The following is an 18,324-nucleotide window of genomic DNA, read 5'->3' as shown; positions in this document are numbered from 1 at the left end:
CAAACGCGACGGCCTTGCGACTCACGCCAACCACCGGCCAGCCACAGAGCTGCCCTGGGTACTGATTGCGCGCACGCACACACACACACACACACACACACACACACAGAGAGAGAGAGGAAAAGAAGAGAGGAGAGAGAGAGAAACAACACACACACACACACACACACACACACACACTGGGTACTGATCAGAAAGAGAGAGAAACAACACACACACACACACAGAGAGGAAAAGAAGAGAGGAGAGAGAGAGAAACAACACACACACACACACACACACACACACACTGGGTACTGATCAGAAAGAGAGAAACAACACACACACACACACACACACACATACACACAGAGAGAGAGGAAAAGAAGAGAGGAGAGAGAGAGAAACAACACACACACACACACACACACTGGGTACTGATCAGAAAGAGAGAGAAACAACACACACACACACACACACACACACACACTGGGTACTGATCAGAAAGAGAGAGAAACAACACACACACACACACAGACAGAGAGAGGAAAAGAAGAGAGGAGAGAGAGAGAAACAACACACACACACACACACACACACACACACTGGGTACTGATCAGAAAGAGAGAGAAACAACACACACACACACACAGAGAGAGAGAGAGAGGAAAAGAAGAGAGGAGAGAGAGAGAAACAACACACACACACACACACTGGGTACTGATCAGAAAGAGAGAGAAACAACACACACACACACACAGAGAGGAAAAGAAGAGAGGAGAGAGAGAGAAACAACACACACACACACACACACTGGGTACTGATCAGAAAGAGAGAGAAACAACACACACACACAGAGAGAGAGAGAGAGGAAAAGAAGAGAGGAGAGAGAGAGAAACAACACACACACACACACACACTGGGTACTGATCAGAAAGAGAGAGAAACAATACACACACACAGAGAGAGAGAGAGAGAGGAAAAGAAGAGAGGAGAGAGAGAGAAACAACACACACTGGGTACTGATCAGAAAGAGAGAGAAACAACACACACACACACACACACACACAGAGAGAGGAAAAGAAGAGAGGAGAGAGAGAGAAACAACACACATACACACACACACACTGGGTACTGATCAGAAAGAGTGCTTCCAGTGAGTTGCTTGTGTACCAGCCTCTACTTACCACGCTAGGGGATACTCTCACCCTACCTAACTCAGTACTTTACTGAAGCACAAACAACAGCCCCTCCCCTTCTAGTAGCATTCATGTTAGGGAGACAATGAAAAGGAAGTCAATTTAGACCATTAGAGATTGTATAATCAAGCTGAGTTCAAGCTGAGGGTGCATGTGCCCCTGTATTAAAAAAAAAAAAAAAGATTGTTTTAAGTTTGATGTTCACATATATAGGCATTTTGCCTGTATGCTTAGTACCCAAGATGGCCAGAAAAGGAGGTCAGATTCCCCTGGGACTAGGAATTGCAGATGGTTGTAAGCCACCAGGTGGGTGCTGGGATCTGAACCTCAGTACTCTGGAAGAGTAGCCAGTGCTCTTAAGAGCTAAGCCATTTCTTTCTTTCTTTCTTTCTTTCTTTCTTTCTTTCTTTCTTTCTTTCTTTCTTTCTTTCTTTCTTTCTAAGAGGTTTATTTATTATGTATACACTGTTCTACCTGCACGCCAGAAGAGGGCACCAGATCTCATTATAGATGGTTTTAAACCACCATGTGGTTGCTGGGAATTGAACTCAGGACCTCTGGAAGAGCAGCCAGCGCTCTGAACCTCTGAGCCACCTCTCCAGCCCCGCTAAGCCATTTCTTTAGCCCCATATATTCAAAGGTTTCAATGGGAGTAGGGGAACATGAGGTAGAACATACAAAATACAGTTTGCTATTTTGAAATGTTCTTTACCACATCCAGTGGAAGAAAGAAGGCTTGTGGATATAAGCATGGTTTTGTTTGGGTCCCACGTGTTGGATGTGGGACTGATTCACATAGTCCACAGCAGCAGACTACTTGCCTCATGAGGGCTCTGGGAGGAGCTCTTTGCCAGCTGCAGATAGTTTAAATCTGAGGACTCTGGAGAGAGAATAAATGCAAGAGCCCAGATAGAGTGGACTAGGAGAAAGAACAAGGCTCTTCCTGCTTCCCCCTTGCTACTCCTGGTTGCTGTTGTGAGACAAGAAGTTGATCTGAAATGAGGATTGGCTCCAAGGAACCTGATGACCCTGACCAGCAGGACGCAGCCAAGAGAACGGCAGCCCCTCTCCCACTAACTCTTGGTGTTGGGGTATTGGAAGGGATTAGGGTGCAGCAGGGAGAAAAAGATAAATGTAAATAAGTTTTTAAAAAGTGTGCCAACATAAGGAAGCTTCTCACGCCCAGGTGTGAGGTTCTATTTCTGTACGTTGTAGTTGAAGGAGTTGGGCTCAAAGATTGTTATTTTCTGAGTTACACAGCTAGAAAGCACGGAACTGAGTCCACATCCACCTGCAAAGCCAGTGTTAGAGAACTTGCTCCCTTCTCTCCCCGGAAGTTGTGGGTGTGTTTCTACTTTACTCTGGCTTTCTTCATAGCAGAGAAGTTGGGCCTATTTTTAGAACTATCTCCCCATGTTCACCGTTGTCTCTCAGTCTTTCAAGGCATTTGGAATTCTAGCACTAAAAGCAGCTACTCTGTGAGCGACAACCCAAGGTAGGCTTTCTCTGCGCTTATGCTACTGGCTTCAGTGGGATTTGCTGTTTAGATGCATCAGTAGTCAAAGTCTTCCTCTTCAAAGGTTCTTTAGTGCAGGCCAGGAGGTGTTCTCTTTGTCACTAGCCTGCTTCTCTTTCTAGGACAGCTCTGAAAGGCACAGGTGTTAAGCCTCTTGAAGTCCTTAGAGGAGGACAGAGCAGCTGTGACCACAATGTGGCCGAGAGCACATGCCTTTAATCCAAGCACTTTGGGAAGCAGAGACAGGCAGATCCCTCTGAGTTCGAGACTGGCCTGGTTTACAAAGCCAGTCCAGGACAGCCAAGGCTATACAGAGAAACCCTGTCTTGAAAAACAAACAAGCAAAAGTCACTTAGAAGGGGCTCTGTGTGTTGGAAGGGGCCATGACGTTTGTTTCTTGGCTCAGCCCCACCCCTGACCTGGGCTTTTGGTCTGTCCAGCTGCACAGCAAGCCTCACAGCAAGGGGAGGCTGGCCCCTAATTGTTACACTCTGTGATGATTGTGAAGTCAGCTCACCGCACACCCAGCCCACACAAACTAAGGGTTGGGACCTCTGCCTCAGTTTCTCGCTGCTTCCTGCTGGCTGGTTGTCCCACACAGTGGCGGCAGCGCTGATCCCACCCACATCAGATGGCAACGGAGGTGTTCTGCAAAGCGGGGGGTGGGGAGGATGCTGCACCGAAGAAGGAAACCCCTGATGTCACAAATGTGGCCAACCAACTGCCAAAGGCCTGTCCAAATTCCATGTTTCTTAACCGGTCCATGCCTACCAAAGGTCTCCTGCTCGCCTCAAGACGCAGCTTGCTCAACTACTCAGAGGAAGACACCACCAATATCATGTGAGAGTCGATTTGGGGTCCTCCCTTCCAAGGCTGGAGAAACTTTGTAGGCCACTGTGGGGTCCCTCGAGGGGGGAACATGTCAGGAGGTTCCCATGCAGCCCCTGAGTCCCACGTCGGTTCTGGAGGATGTGGGCGGCCTACGCTAGGAGACCTTTCTGGACTAGTCAAAGAGTTAGGGTGCTCCTTATTCTGCCTAGCACTCTGTCCTGCCCCAGGCTTCTTCCCTTCAATTCTCCCACCCTAATGCCTCTGCCTGCCTTCCAGCTGAGGTTCACTGATCTTCTTAGTGAGTCTGGGTTTCCTCTACTTCATGCCACAAAACTCTTCCTTTTGGTGAGAAATATGACCCAATGTCAAGTTGGGGATGGCAAAGCTGGGAAGCATAGTCCCTGCCTTTAAAGAATGTTAGGCCTAGTGTGAAGGGTGTCGGTTGTGGTGGACAGTAGGCAATAAAAAGGGTGATACAGTACAGCCTGGTAAATGCTATCACAAGTACCTTGACGCCTAGACCCAAGGGCTGGTACAGTTTGGGACAAGGTGCAGAAAAGGGAGACTTCTTAGAGGAAGTGACATCTGAGAAAGATCTCCAGGGAAAGACTGTGCAGGGTGATGACTGAGGAAACACTGCACAGTCTCCATTGAAGTGACCCATGAATGGGCCCTGGGCTTCGTTTAATGCCCTGCTCTCACTGCCTTGAGCCACTCTGTGGGTGCGGGGAGTTGAACTCGGGTCCTCTACAAGAGCAACCAGTACTCTTGACCAATGAGACATCTCTTCAGCCCCAGTCACAGAGTCTTTTATTATTTCTTTAAAAAAAAAAAAAAGGTTCCATACTTTCTCACTGGGACCCACAGACTGGTTTAGATGCGAGAGAGGGATGTGTCCATTCTAGGTCACCATGGGCTATTGTGACCTGGCTGAGACAACCATTGTTTGTAGACTTATGATTTACTAAGGGATGCAGGTCGGGGGAGGGGGACCTCAGGCATGGAGCCCTGAGTTCAAATCCAAGTTCTACCACTTAGATAAATGGCCTCAGCCAAGTTCTCAGGCCCACATCCATCTCTCGGGGCTGCTGTGGAAATCAGGAAGGAGAGATGTCCTGCAAGCAGTCCAGGGCGCCAGTGGTGTTCTGTGCCCACTGCAGCGCTAGAGTTTTTCAGTAGTGGAGTCTGTTTTCTTGTTATTGTTTTCAAGACAAGGTTTCTCTGTGTAGCTTTGGCTATTCTGGAGCTCAATCTGTAGGCCAGGTTGGCCTTGACCTCAGAGAGATCCACCTGCCTCTGCCACCACTGCCTGGCTCCAGTGGGTGACTCTGAAATAGAGATTTCTAGGACAGTCTGTATAAATGATGTCAACCTCCTCAACTCATCAGCCTACAAATACAGGACTTAAAAGAACATCTGCCTTAGATGTCCTTCAAGGGCTTGTGGGGCTTGAGGGGTGAGAGTTCTGAACTGATCCAGATACCTCCAGAGTTTGCGGGTGAGAGCCCAGGAAGGGCATACGGCCTGGGAAGCCAACAGGAAGTAGGAAGCTGGGCTAGACTAAGGTAGATTGGGACCTGACTACAGGCCGGGAAATCCTAGCTGGTAGAAGCCAGAATAATAAGCATTAGACAGGGAATCAGAAGTCGCAGAGTACATGCATGACAGGGGAAGGAGCAGTCTGTGATGTTTAGTTTTAGTTATTTGTATGTATTATCGAAGTTGTTTTTAAGGATTTGAAAGCTAATTTTATTTTAGTGTTGGTGCACTGAATCAGCAAGACAATGCAGGGCCATGTATTCCCTTTGTAATGGCAAAGAGCAATAACACACACATCCACGCGGGTACTGGAGAGATGGCTCAGTGCTTAAGTGCTGGTTTCGCAGAGGAGCAGGGTTTAGATCCCAGCATCCACATGACGTCACAACTCCCTGGAACTGCAGTTCCAGTGGACCCACTGCCTTCTTCTGGCCTCTGTATGCATGCGGTGCACACCCATACATGGAGGTAAAACACATAAATTTAAAAAGCAACAAACAAATATTCATGTCATAAAACAAAACAAAACAAAACAACCAGGGGACAGACAAAATGGCCGAAGCCTCTGCTACATCCATCAGTACAGACGGATCAAAACACGGCACGGAGCAGAAATCAAGTTTCGGATAGGGTGTTGCTGGATGATACCTTTTATTTGTACGGAGTCAAGAGAGATGCAAAGCAGCATGTCTTGCCTCAGGTAAACGTCCATGAGCAACAAGCCTAAGATGACACATAGTGAATAATAAACAGAAAACCAAACCAAACCAAAAAAACCTTACTTGCTGGCTGCATTAGCTAGAGGATATGCGGTGTGAGAGAAGCATCCAGGGGGGCTCTTGGTAATGGCGATACATCTTAATTTCTAAAGTTGGATGAGAGCAAATAAAAGTGTCTAAACTACTCCCTGATTTAAAAAAAAAAAAACACATAAAAATGGGGGATGTTTTAGTTACTGTTTTATGGCTGTGAGGAGACCCCACGACCAAGGCGGCTTATAGAAGAAAGCATTTAATTGTGGGCTTGCTTACACTTACGGTTTCAGAGGGCCAGCCCATTCTCATGCCAGGAAACATGGTAGCAGGCAGGTATGGTACTGGAGAAGTATCTGAGATCTTCTCTCTGATCCCCAAATTACAGGCTAAGGAGAGGATGGGGTGGCCTAGTGTTAGCTTTGGATACCTCAAACCCTACCCATAGTCACACAGCTCCTCCCACAAAGCCACACCTCCTAATGGGGACCAAGCAATCAAACATATGAGCTTATGGGGAATATTATCATTCAAACCACCGCGGGGAAAAAGTGATTTCTTGTTTTGTTTTGTCTGGCTTTGTTTTTACTCTTTTTTTTTTTTTTTTTTTTCGAGTCAAGGGTCTCATCGTATAGCCCAGACTTGGGACTTTTGACCCTCCTGTGTCAGCCTCTCCAGTACTAGAATTACAGGTGTGTTTGTGTGACTATACCCAGTGGAACAAGAGCATTCCTCCAATATATATATCACACATAAAACACACTATTAATTTCACATGCTTCATAATAGTTAGATGTCATTAAAATATAAGTAAATATAAATTACGTTAAATGTGAAGTAACAGTAAAGAAGTACTAGCAAAGAAATCAGCATAATTTAACCCTTTCTCATTAGGTATCTGCAGACATTTCTCTTTACTCCCATTGGTTGCTGTGGTCATTTTCTAGGATGCTTGCACCCCATTTTGGTGGGAGTTTCTAAAATTGTGGATCTCAGAACACTTACTATCAGAACCACCTGAAGATCTTACTAAAATGCAGCTTCCATGCCCACTGGGGACCGGGAACCAGGAATGTGCAGTTTTAGTGAGCACTCTGCTGCTACTGAACAGGAGCACGCCTCAAGCTATCTCACAGTCAGGGATGCTGGTGGAGTGAGTCCCTAGGCCGTGGGTTCTGGGTTCCTCAGGCTGATGTGTTGCGGGCAGCCTCTGTCATCCGACATCCCTGTCCTTCCCACTCCAGGAAACAGGTACCAGCGGAAGATTCTGAATACAGCTCAGACGACACAAGCGTGTCTCCCCTATCGTCCACTCTGTTGAACCCCATCAAACTGGCTGTGACCCAACCCAACAGCAGCTTCTTTGCCGGGATGCTGGAGGGTGAGCTGAACAAACTCAATTTATCATCGATGGCCAAAAAGACAGAAAAGGAGAATCGGGCCATCTGCTCCCACTCATCTAAGTCCCAAATGGCCACCAGGGGCCTGTTGGACCTTGACAACCCTGCGATAGACACAGACACCTCCTCAACACGCTCTGAGTCTTCTGTGGTCATGGATGTGCCAGAGGCCCCCTTCATCTGCGAACACACCGTTGGCGATTCCACAGCTGTGGTATGTTTTTCTTTTGTCAAGGGCTTACTGGGTAGGCACTGAACTCCAAGAGAAGTGTGAAGGGAATCGCCACTGCATTCTGACCTCTGGTTCATGGTTTAGGAAGGGAGGCAGGAGGCAGGAAATGGGTTCACTGGTTCTCTGTTCAATGCAGAAAAGATTTGGGAATTCAGAGGGAAAGGCTACTTCCAACTGAGCAATGGCTGGAACTGGGAAGTATGGAGGTTAGCAGCAGGCCTAGTGTATCCTGAGGGAAGGCTCAGGATAGTCATGTTCCCACAGACCACCTTGTCAATACCTAGACCCCTAGGCCCCAACCCTACAAGGTTTGAGGGAGGCCTGACAATGTGCATTGGCTTACTTAGTCCCAGGTAATGAAAATGCTATGGCAACTCCTTGAGAGATGCTAAGCCAGACTTCTAGTCTGTCATTGGTTGCTGTGTGATGACCTCCCTACAGTGGGAAACTGCTTTCCGTAGGTAGCTTTCAGCTGAGTGTTTAGGTCTATGGAATTTAAGGAGCACTATGAGGTGGGTGGAGCTCCTCCCCCTTCCCTGTGCTGTGAGGCCTACAGTTTGCACTCTCCTCCAGACCTCCAGTAGGAACAGGAATGGAAGGGCACCTGTGACTCCCCCTCCACCCTCAGCACCACAGGCCAGCCAGACCTGAGGAAGCCTGGGCTCTCTCTCTTCCCCTAGATTTCCTGGACTTATGCTGTGGGCAAGCAGCAGGTCAGTTTTTACCAGGTGCTGCTACAGGAGGCAACCAAACGAGGCAACAAGGAGACGCCCAAGGTCAAGAACCGCCCGTGGATCTTCAACAAGATCCTGGGCACCACTGTCAAGCTGATGGAGCTGAAGCCAAATACAACCTATTGCCTTACTGTCCGAGCAGCCAACACAGCGGGAGTGGGGAAGTGGTGCAAGCCCTATAAGGTGAGTCCTGGAAGCAGAAAGGCCCAGGGCTAGGGAGGGACGTCTGACCAGGAAACTAGCGTGTTAAAGGTAACTTTGGCCTTTAAATTTAAAGGTGAGAAACTACAAGGGGTTGGTCATGGGAGTAACCCTCCAAGTCTCATGTCCTTGTTTGCTTTCCTTATGTCTGGGCCAACAAGCATTAATTCCAGACTGCTGTTCCCTGAGAGGTTTACCGGCCCATCAGAGATGCAAACTGGTAACTGCAGTAGTAGCATCACAATGTTCGTGTTTTTTCAAAGCCACAAGGTCTCATATCTGTAATGCCGATGTATCTGTAATGCCGATAACTGTGAGTGGACCAAGAATTGTGTAGGGAAAAGGGAACAGACCAAATGTTACAGCTTGCAGGTGTCAGGGGCCTAGGGTAGAGAGAACCCCACAGTGACTGTGTTGCATGAGGCCAAGATCTCACTTAGCAGCAAGAAGGGTAATGGAGATGAGTGAGAGCTAAGACTCTAGCCTGGGAAGGCATCCTGAGGGTGCTTGTTTTATTTCAGTTTGCAACTGTGTCTACTGACTTCAACAGCTTCCCTGAGAACAATCCCATCCAGGTTACTGTGCAGCGCAAACAGCCTCAGCGGAGAACTGTGTCCATGGCGATGGAGGAGATGCGGAGGCTGGAGGATCTGGAATACCTATATCCGTATTAGGGGATGTGCAGTGGAGGCTACCCCTTGCCCACTGTCAGCCCTGGCCCTGGGTCCTTAGGAATCAGAATCAGGAGATATACTGTACCAGCAAGCACCGTGCCAAAGAACCACTAGTTACCCACCAGTCCAGGGCCTGTGGCAGACGTACTTACCTTACCCCGGAGAGGGGCCATGGATAGAAAGGAGCCTCATTCACCTAGACACACCTTGGGCTGGACCAGGCTCAGCCACTGCCCAACAGCTGCTAGCCACCCTCTTTCCTCCCTGACTTGGGCTGGTTCCAGGTCCCGCATTAAAGAACTGAAGGCCCATTCAGAACTCTGAAATAATGCTTCCTTTTCCACAAGCCTAAGCTGGGCCAGAGCATGGTTCTCTTGTCAGAACAGTCCAGCAGATAGAATGACAACTGGGTTGACACTCAAGACTAAGTACCCAAGTTTCAGGGGATGTTCTGGCTGAATTCTAGCTCTTCCCCATTGTGAGGTACAAATAGGTCATTGTCTCTAGAGGCTCGGGTAGTTCATTCTAATATGAGGCCATTCAGGCTCTGGTGCAGGATCACTTTGACAAAGATATGCCTGACACAAAGCAAATCTAACTGGTGGGTTCCTGTGCCTCTCTTGCAGCCCTATTTTAATATGTGAGGGAAGGCTGAACAGCCAGTTTGGGTGATGTGCAAAACGTAAAAGCCCCAAATGGAGGAGGGAAGCATAGGGATCCAGTACCAGGCAGACCTAGAAATTCCTCCACAGACAGAGGCCATCAACAGACAACACTGAGCCCCAGCAACTCTTTACAGCAAGAGAAAAAGACAGTAGGTTCTTGCAGGATAAAGGCCTGCAATATTGGGATATAAGCTGAAATACTGGGATATACCCTTCATTCTTATCACACACAGAGTCCTATCACAGTCCCTCATCACACTGTGCACACACCGCTGGCCCCCTGCTGGCCATCGGTCCTTTGTGACAGCCTTGGCATTGTTCTCAAGCCTGAGGGCCTAGTGCAGTGCTAGGCATCTGGGAGGGCCTCAGGCAGTATGCGGAAAGCAATGGCAAGACTGTTACTAATACCAGAGTACACATAAGTAGGGTCCCTAGATATGTGTAGTTTTAGTTGCTGCAAACGGGCACTTGTCCAAGGTGACCACGGACAGCAGAGCTTTAGCCTTTCCTATGGCCAAGGTCACACTGGTCTTTCCCTTACTGTGAAGCAGCAGGAAGGGCAGCTTCCTGATCAGCTGGGCTGCTGTCATCCAGTGCAAGGGAGGGGCCAGATGGACCTTCTCAGAGTCCTTGATTGGGGGAGCGGCAAACAGGACTGTAGGGGGTGGGGTGGTGGCAGTTCTAGGACAAGAAACTACAACATGAACACAAAATATAAATTATTTATTTGGCCACATATAGCGAGGGTCTGGGCCTGTACAGCTGACACTTGGAAAAGGATGTGGGAGCCAGAGGCCTTTTCCCACCGCTATCAGCACCAGCCAGAAGAGTCCATGGCTTGGCTCCATGTTCTAACTTCCTGGGACTGTCACACACTGGGGACCTGTCCTGGGCAGGTGGCCATGTGCATTAGTTGGTCTCTGGCAAGGCAGGCAGGGGCTGAGTCCAGGTAGGCGTCAGGAAGCTGTGGAGTTCTTCATCTTCTCCATCTGTGGGGAGACATACATGGTGCCTACAGCCCTGTCAAGAGCCTGCTGTCTGCTCTAGCTCAAACTCAACTGTGTACTTCCGCCAGGCCCTCTCCTCTTGCCTCAACCCTTCCCTGTGGTGCTACAGGGCCTACCACCAAGCATCAAGTAGCTGTCACAGCACAGTGCTTTTAGGTGTCACTGTTCATGCCCTCTGTGACCCTCCTGTCTGGAAAGGTGCTGTGCCTGCACACTGCCAGAACTAGGACCTGAACCTAGGTCCCAGGCCAACAAAGCCCAGTGCCCCAATGATGAACTACTGCATTATGGAGACCTACAGGTTCTTCCAGAGTCTCCCATAAGCCCCTATCTCTATCTCCCATGAAGAACCTGATTCCCATGCCCTCCCTCCATAACACAAGAATGTCCCTCCGAATTCCATGCCATGGTAAAGAGCAGAGAAGGGCTGGCCAGTGTGGGCCAGGAGAACCAAGCACCCCAGCCTCTGGCACACCCCACTCACATCCGGAGGCACTTGTCTTTCCCACCACTTGCTACTCTCTGGCCATCTGGACTCCAGTCGACGGCATAAACCTAAAAGGAGGAAAGGGGTTAGACAGTGATGTGCTGAGGGCAAGAGGGCCAGGGCCGATCCCAGCCTCCATGGGTCAGCCGTACCTCATCAGCATGGCCTGGCAGGTCTGTGGCCAGTTTCTGGGCCTTCACATCCCACACCTTCAGTGTGCTGTCACTGCTGCCACTGACCAGCAGCCGGCTATCAGCCGACCAGGCGATCTGGTACACAGCAGCCACGTGGCCACGCAGGGAAGCCAGGTACCTGAGCCAGGGGAAGCCAGTGGTAAGTATTAGATCTTCAACATGTCCTCCATGCCCACAACAGCAGCTCTCAACCTTGACCACCTGCTAGCATTTCCTGGGTCCCATGCTGGGCTATTTTAATCATTATTGGTCATTACTATTTTTGTAAAACAACTCCAGTTGAGTTGCTTTGAGGCTGCCTCTTGCTAAGCCTCCAGACCTGTACAACTCTGCATGCCTGAAAGCCCAACATGCCACCTGCTTAGCCCATCTGCCTGGTGTCCTCCAACATAACAGGTGCCAGCTGACAGGTGGCATGGAGTTAACGGTGGGCCAGGCCCAGATGGAGCTTTCAAGTTAATAGAGTCTAGCAGTAATGTCTGGTTAAGCCGTTAGGCCTGAGACTCAGTTTCCTGGCTTTCTAAAGGAACTGAATTATCATTTCACAGTACTGTGGTATGAAAATACACAGCGACAGCCATTGCTTCTCTGTTCCTACACATCATGCCTCTTCTCCAACCTAATAATGGCTGGTATACCACACCCCTCATACCAGGGCCTCTCAGACTTAGTTGACAGCACAAAAACCAGGTGCAGATTTTGATGCACAAGGGTTAGACGGGAGTCCACATTTTCGTTTGATTATACACACACACATTTTTTGAGACATGGTTTACCTGGCTGTCTTGGAACTTGTTCTGCAGACCAGACTGGCCTTGAAAACTCAGAGAAACACCTGTCTCTGCCTCCCCAGTACTGGGATTAAAGGTCTAAGCCACTACTACCCAGCAAAAAGATTTACTTTTATTTTTAAATAAATATATGACTGCAGGTCCTGTGAAGGCCAGAGGCATAGGATCCCCCTGAAGCTGGCGATGGTGGTTTTGAGCTGCCCGATGTGGGTCCTCTGCAAGAGCAGTATATGCCATCTCTTTGGACCCCTACATTCTGCATTTCTGTCAACTTCCCAGAGATGCTGGTACCACTGCTGTGTGGAGAACCTTCTGAAGACAAGAGGCACAACACAGTTCTAGCCACTGTTCACCTCTAGGGCTGCTGCGTCCCTGGCACTGTGGCTAGCCCTAACTCCTCCTTACATTCGGAAATGTGGCTCATTTAGGGCTGGCCCTAACGGTGTCATTTTACCAGTCCAAGTTCAGTGCTGAGGTGAAAGGTCTATGTGTCAGAAGTGTGGGCGGAGGAAAGCAGAACCTGCCAGTGCCACACAAGCAGAAAGGTGTCACCAAGTTCATGCCAAACCCCACGTCTCCACTCACTTGCCCGTCCTGCCATCCCACAGCTTGATAGACTTGTCAAAGGAGGCACTGGCCACGATGCGGGAGTCAGGAGAGAAGAGCACCTGGTTGATGAGGGCCTGGTGTCCTGTCATTCGTGTAAGGGGCTTCTTGTCCTCTGCTGGGGACCATAGGAATAAGGTGAAGTCATCTGAGCCAGACACCAGCCTCTCCGGGCCTTGGCCCTGGGCGAGAAAGCACACAGTGTTAGGTGGTCAGATACTGGCTATGCAACAGTGACAGAAGCCAGAACTAGGGAAAGGAGGCCTGGCAGGGATGTGAGCTCACATGAAACTCCAGGCTAGCCCACATGTGTGGAAGAGTCCTAAGATATAAAGAATGGCACTAAAAGGGGATGGCTTTCATATGTGGGTGGTTTTACGCATACACAGTCTGTGCATACTGACTGCATGAATGCCAGCTACTGGCAGCACTGGAAGCTTCCAAAAGGGATGATGGACAACTACGTGAAAGACAGAAGATGTTTCACAATCGTGTATCTTTTGAACCACATAAATGTCCTCCTTAGACAACAAAGGAAGTAAGAGACAAGAGTAGTAAATAAGTAAAATTTAAATGATGCCCAGCGTGTTAAGATAAGATTATAAAGGATGATGACCAAGAACAAGTTTTCTTAACAGGACCACTGAACTGGGGCTATAAGGGAGAGGCCCAAGTGACTGGAATTTCTGTGATAGGTGAGAACGAGTCCTGAGCCAGGGGCTGCATGCTGGCAGCACAGACTCACCCGCACAAGGTTGTAGCGACTCGATGCCCTCTCCTTCAGCTCCTTCACTGTGCAGGTGCCAATGGAGAGAGAGGGAATAAAGAACAAGAGGACTGGTTAGATATCCGCCCACTAGGCTGGAAAACTGGTTCCTGTCCAAGCAGCCTGCACCCCTCCTCCCTCTCACTCACAGGACCCTCGCAGGTCTTGGGCATTCACTGTGGCTTCAGCAGGCTCAAAGGCCCCTGTGCGCAGGGCATAGTCTGTGCTAAGCGCCATGGTGTTCACCCAGTGGCCATGACCTTGAAGAGTCCGGCATAGCACGCCCTAGGGCAGAACAAGACAGGTCAGACATATACAGATACATGCATATACATCTTAGATCAGGGAGAGCGATCGCACCCCATAACCCACCATGGGAAGGGTGACGTGGGACAAGGATCGGGAACAAGAATTTATCACTGCTGCACAGTCAGTCATCTTAGTCAAACTGCACCTGCAGGCTCAAGGCCCTCTTTACGAGAAGCTAGAGTACTGGCCTGTTTCAGGGCACAGAATAACAGGGTTTACCTAGTACAATGGGATTAGGTTTGGTAGCTGGCAAACAACTAAACCAGCTCTACAACAACCCAGAATCCCCACAACACTGTGGCACTGACCACTGGGCTGCCACTCCAGAAGCACTGGCTGGGCTCCTGGTACAGTTCTGGAAACAGCAGACTCTCTGATGCCAGTCTGTGATACTGACACCCATGACCCGTCAGACCCGCTTCTGAATTCTCAGAGCCCTTACGTCATGGGCCCTCCAGACTTTGATGGTGCGATCCTGGGAAGCAGAATATAGAAGGCCATCTCCTCCCCAGCGGAGGCAGGTGACTGACTGTGTGTGTCCAGTGAGGATGCGTTCACAGCGGCCTGCAGTCGTGTCCCAGATTCGTACACTGCCGTCTTTGGAGCTGCTGGCCACGTAGCGGCACTCAGGATTCCTGGTGGGGGAAATGTGACCTCAGGTCTGACATGGCAGTGCCTCTTTGCCCATGCTATGTCTCATTCCTGACTCAGAGGCCAGTGACAACCTCTGGACAGCTAACTGCATGGCATGGCTGTGCTCAAGGGGCACAATGAACAGCCTCCGCCAAGCAGCAGGAGATGTGGCCACGGAAGGCCAAGCTAGCACTGACATCTGGATGCTGCTTTTATTCTCTCCAAAGAATGTCTCTGTACTGAGCAGGGGAGGAGGGCAGCTCTAAGGCCGGCTCATGTGTCTTAGCTGGGTGTCACTTACATGTGAAGGGGCTCCCAGCTCAGGCCTGTGATCCACTTGCTGTGGCCGGTGAGGGCCCTGCCCACTTGCGTCCCTGAGCTTGGGTCCCACAGTAGAATCTGAAGGACAGAAGCTCATAAAATTCCTTTCTGCAACCTGTCCCACCAAACATCTCCCCAACATACCCTTTCAAAGACTCCAGAGGCTACTCTGCCCATTTATCCTGATGCCACCTACCTGGCCATTCTTACAGCCCGAGGCCAGTTTCTTGCCATCTGGGGACCAGGATATGCTAAGGACCCAGTGCCGGTGTCCTAAAGGAGCAGGGGATGGGAGAAAGGAGCTCCATTTATCTTTATCTCTAGCCAGTGCCTAACAGTGTGTAGCATACCACGAACCATCCTTAACCATCAAATGAACTAAAGGAGAGGCGAGGGAGAACAAAACCCAAATACTTATAGCTTACTGCAGACAACACTGCCACTTTCTAGTGATTCCATATTGACATATGGTATGAATTGTTTCTGTACGTACCATCCCTTCTTACACCAGTTCTAGGATGGAAAGCAAGAATCACCCTTATTCTCCAGATGCAAAAACTAGTTTAGATAGTGACCATGCTATGCACTGGACTCCTCTGTGGTCCCCAGAGCAGCAGCAGCACCTAGAACTTCTTAGAAATGTACTCAGGACCCTCCCTAGATCTGCTAACACCAAAGCTCTGGGAAGTACAGGGTGGGGGTGTGGGCAGTGGCTAGGGACCTAGCTACTACCATCCTGTATTTTAACAAGCCCTCTAGGTGATTCCGGTCTATGCTGAAGTCTGAGGACTCTCTTGGCACAGTTGACTTTATCAGGAGCTGCAGAGGTAACCACTTGGCACTCATTAAGACCCCGTAAGTGGCTAAATTAACACTGACCTTTGCATGTGAAATGCGGTGTCTCCGTGCTGAGATCCCAGAAGCGCACAGTGGTGTCTCCGGAACCACTGGCCAGGTACCTGGGGAAGAGAGGCCGCTTGACTGCTGCAGTGGGGGGGCCCACCCTGAGACACTGCACATGGGCATTCCTGCTGCCTATCCAACCATCTTCTGGGAACAGGCTCCCCTTTCCCTAAGAAGCAGAAATAGGACACTGACGCCACCCAGGAAAAGAACCCAGGAAGCTACTTTCTCATCTTCCTTCATGACAAGAACAGTGCTCATGCTCACTTGCTCTCTCTTTTGTACTTTGTATTGTTGGGGGAGTTTAGGCAGGATTTCTCTGGGTAGCCCTGGCTGTTCTAAAACTTGCTCTGTGGACCAGATCTCGAACTCAGCAACATCTGCCTGCCTCTGCCTCTGGAGTGCTCAGCCCACCCCAGCCCCTACTTCCATGAAGAGTTCTAGAAAAAGCTTTTGAATATCATATTTTTCTATTGTTGGAGGCAGGGTCTCTCTACATAGCCCTGGCTATCCTATAACTCATAATTTAGATCAGGCTGGCCTTGAACTCACAGAGATCCATCTGCCTCTGCCTCCTAAGTGCTGGGATTAAAGACATGTGCTATCACCACCTGACTCAACTGTTCCTCTTTGAGTACTATGAGAAGAAATGATTCATTTTCAAAGGGAAGTAACATGCAGAAATCTGTCTTAAGTAACACAGCTTGGAGAGGGACAGTTCAAATCTCCAGAGGTTCAAGATGGATTCTTCCCAACCACATATCCCTAGTCTTTGGGGACCAAACCAACTAAGAAAGTCTCTTACTTGCAATTTGAGTCCAGACCTCAAGTCCATGGCAGGCAGCCTGAGACCCCATGGATCGTAACTCTGGAGGGCTCTCTCTACCTCAGTCGGAGGCTGCACCCCCCACACCTCAACAAGTCAACGGATGTCCTTACTTTCCTGTGGGGCTGAAGGCCACAGAAATGACTGCTTCACTGTGACCCTCCAACGAGCTGGTGCAGCGTGTCACAGCTCGGACCCTGAAGATGGCCTGCGGCTGGTAGATGATCTCTACTATTTTCTCTGTCTCCACAGACTGGGACTCCAGCGTCTTCCCCAGTGAGGACACAATCTCAGCATCGTGGACATAGAAAGCAAGGGGCAGGGGCTCCTCCTGAGGGCAAGAACAATGGAGTAAAGGGCAATTCTGCCACAGGAGGATGAGTGCCCACCCTCACTGGGGGTGGGGTGGGTGAGGCTGTCTTCTTCCAGCCACCTTGCTTGGGATACCTTCACTATTCCCCATCGAGAATGTGACTTTGACTTTTTTATATCACTGAGAAGTAATCCTAGGCCACTCACAGAATTTTTGAGCCCTTCATCTGCATCTCACAATCCTGCGAGGTAGACATTAATATCCCCACTTGACACTTAAAAAAGAAAAAAATGCTTAAAGCACTAACCCTGACAACTACTTCAGATCTTTGGCATTTTTAAGGTCTAAGATGCGAGTCAATACACAGCTTCATATACTGTTTCGGAAACCACTAACGCTATGTTCCACCTGTAAAAAGAGTATTCAGAGGGGTGGTTAAAAGTGCAGACCAAGGTAGGAGGCTGGGGGGGGTCCACCAGTTGCATCTGTACGCCTGCCTCTCCACCCCAACAGAAGGCAGCATCAGTAACACTGGCTGAAAGGTTTAAGAACACAGGTTTTCAAATCCGGTCAGACCGATCTGGGCTACAGTGCTCAATTCCAACTACTGCGTACCACCACGCGAATAATTTAATCCCGCTGGGGATCTCCGTAAAATAAAGAAACTTATGTTGGGCTCTGACAAGGAGTCACGGAAATACTATATCCGATTAATTCAAAACACGCCCTGACCGCAGATGGGTCGACATAAAGAACATTTTTTCCCCAGGGGCCGAACCACGCCCCTAACTGCCAGTGAGCAGCGGGGGTCCCCGGAACACCGCGGCATCGTCTTGGGGTGCTCACCTGGGCCAGCAGCGCATTGCACACGAGCTGCAGCTTGTCCGGCGTGATGTCCACCGGCACGTCGAACGGGGAGCCCAGCAGCTGGCCGCCCTCATCCTGGAACTGCACGAGCAGCCGCTGTACGTCGCCCGCCGCCGCCTCGTCCTACGGAAACAGACCAGGAGGCTGTCAGTGCCCCTCCGCTCCCCTCCGGCCTGAGGACCCCACGCGGAGACCCCCGACGTTCCGCCCTCGCGCGCGTACACCCACCGCCACAGCGGCCGCCATCCTGCGTCCCCACGTGGAGGGAAGACGAGGCGGAGGGACGGAGCGCCGCGTCCGTGTTGCGCCGGGCCAGCCGCCGGCCACAGCGCCCTCTCGTGTTCGGAGGAGTCAGGCTGCTCGGGAGGCCGGGAGTGCCAGTAGAGTCACCAGGTGGCTTCACTCCCCCCGCCTTGTACTTTATTCAGTTCTCGCAACAGCCAACCGCGGCTCCTGTCAACTTTCGTAAACGACGGTAGCCAAACGGCAGAGAAGTTAATTGATTTGCACGCCTAGCTCACAGAGTCGGAAATGGCAGAGGCCGAGCTCTTCGGGGTCCGGGCAGCACTCCTTTTCTCC

The 18,324-nt window shown here is 50.0% G+C and overlaps 2 protein-coding genes across 5 annotated transcripts; one reads left to right on the top strand and one right to left on the bottom strand.

The window, feature by feature from the left end:
* The first annotated feature begins 3,325 nt into the window (after positions 1-3,325).
* Positions 3,326-9,057, top strand: Fndc8 (fibronectin type III domain containing 8). Its single transcript, XM_021645939.1, has 4 exons — positions 3,326-3,534; positions 7,061-7,430; positions 8,129-8,365; positions 8,905-9,057. The coding sequence occupies exons 1-4, from the start codon at positions 3,326-3,328 to the stop codon at positions 9,055-9,057; spliced, it is 969 nt and encodes a 322-aa protein (XP_021501614.1).
* Positions 9,058-10,428: 1,371 nt separating this feature from the next.
* Nle1 (notchless homolog 1) lies at positions 10,429-18,030 on the bottom strand. Of its 4 annotated transcripts, XM_021645953.2 has the most exons (13): positions 17,974-18,030; positions 17,725-17,868; positions 16,679-16,896; positions 15,716-15,795; positions 15,033-15,109; positions 14,817-14,914; positions 14,325-14,517; positions 13,723-13,858; positions 13,553-13,599; positions 12,787-12,989; positions 11,369-11,528; positions 11,214-11,284; positions 10,429-10,711 (listed from the first exon to the last, which is right to left on the bottom strand). In XM_021645953.2, the coding sequence occupies exons 1-13, from the start codon at positions 17,989-17,991 to the stop codon at positions 10,699-10,701; spliced, it is 1,458 nt and encodes a 485-aa protein (XP_021501628.1). In that variant the 5' UTR covers positions 17,992-18,030; the 3' UTR covers positions 10,429-10,698. The 4 variants fall into 4 exon arrangements, with proteins under 4 accessions (XP_021501628.1, XP_060243128.1, XP_060243129.1 ...); XM_060387145.1 differs by lacking the exon at positions 16,679-16,896 and having other exon boundaries at positions 17,974-18,016; XM_060387146.1 differs by lacking the exons at positions 14,817-14,914; positions 17,725-17,868; positions 17,974-18,030 and having other exon boundaries at positions 15,716-15,908; positions 16,679-16,805.
* Between the last annotated feature and the right edge of the window lie 294 nt (positions 18,031-18,324).

This window comes from Meriones unguiculatus, chromosome 7, assembly GCF_030254825.1.
Source record: "Meriones unguiculatus strain TT.TT164.6M chromosome 7, Bangor_MerUng_6.1, whole genome shotgun sequence".
NCBI lineage: Eukaryota > Metazoa > Chordata > Mammalia > Rodentia > Muridae > Meriones > Meriones unguiculatus.
This window is presented reverse-complemented; position numbering and strand designations above follow the sequence as displayed.

Excerpts from the sequence above, each read along its gene's own strand:
- Fndc8 (XM_021645939.1), top strand. The coding sequence starts at position 3,326 with ATGGCAACGGAGGTGTTCTGCAAAGCGGGGGGTGGGGAGGATGCTGCA. Across the intron at positions 3,535-7,060 it reads GAAGACACCACCAATATCAT|GAAACAGGTACCAGCGGAAG; the intron begins GTGAGAGTCGAT and ends TTCCCACTCCAG. Across the intron at positions 8,366-8,904 it reads AGTGGTGCAAGCCCTATAAG|TTTGCAACTGTGTCTACTGA; the intron begins GTGAGTCCTGGA and ends GTTTTATTTCAG.
- Nle1 (XM_021645953.2), bottom strand. Across the intron at positions 13,600-13,722 it reads CCAAGACCTGCGAGGGTCCT|TGAAGGAGCTGAAGGAGAGG; the intron begins GTGAGTGAGAGG and ends GCACCTGCACAG. Across the intron at positions 12,990-13,552 it reads GTCGCTACAACCTTGTGCGG|GGCCAAGGCCCGGAGAGGCT; the intron begins GTGAGTCTGTGC and ends TTTCTCGCCCAG.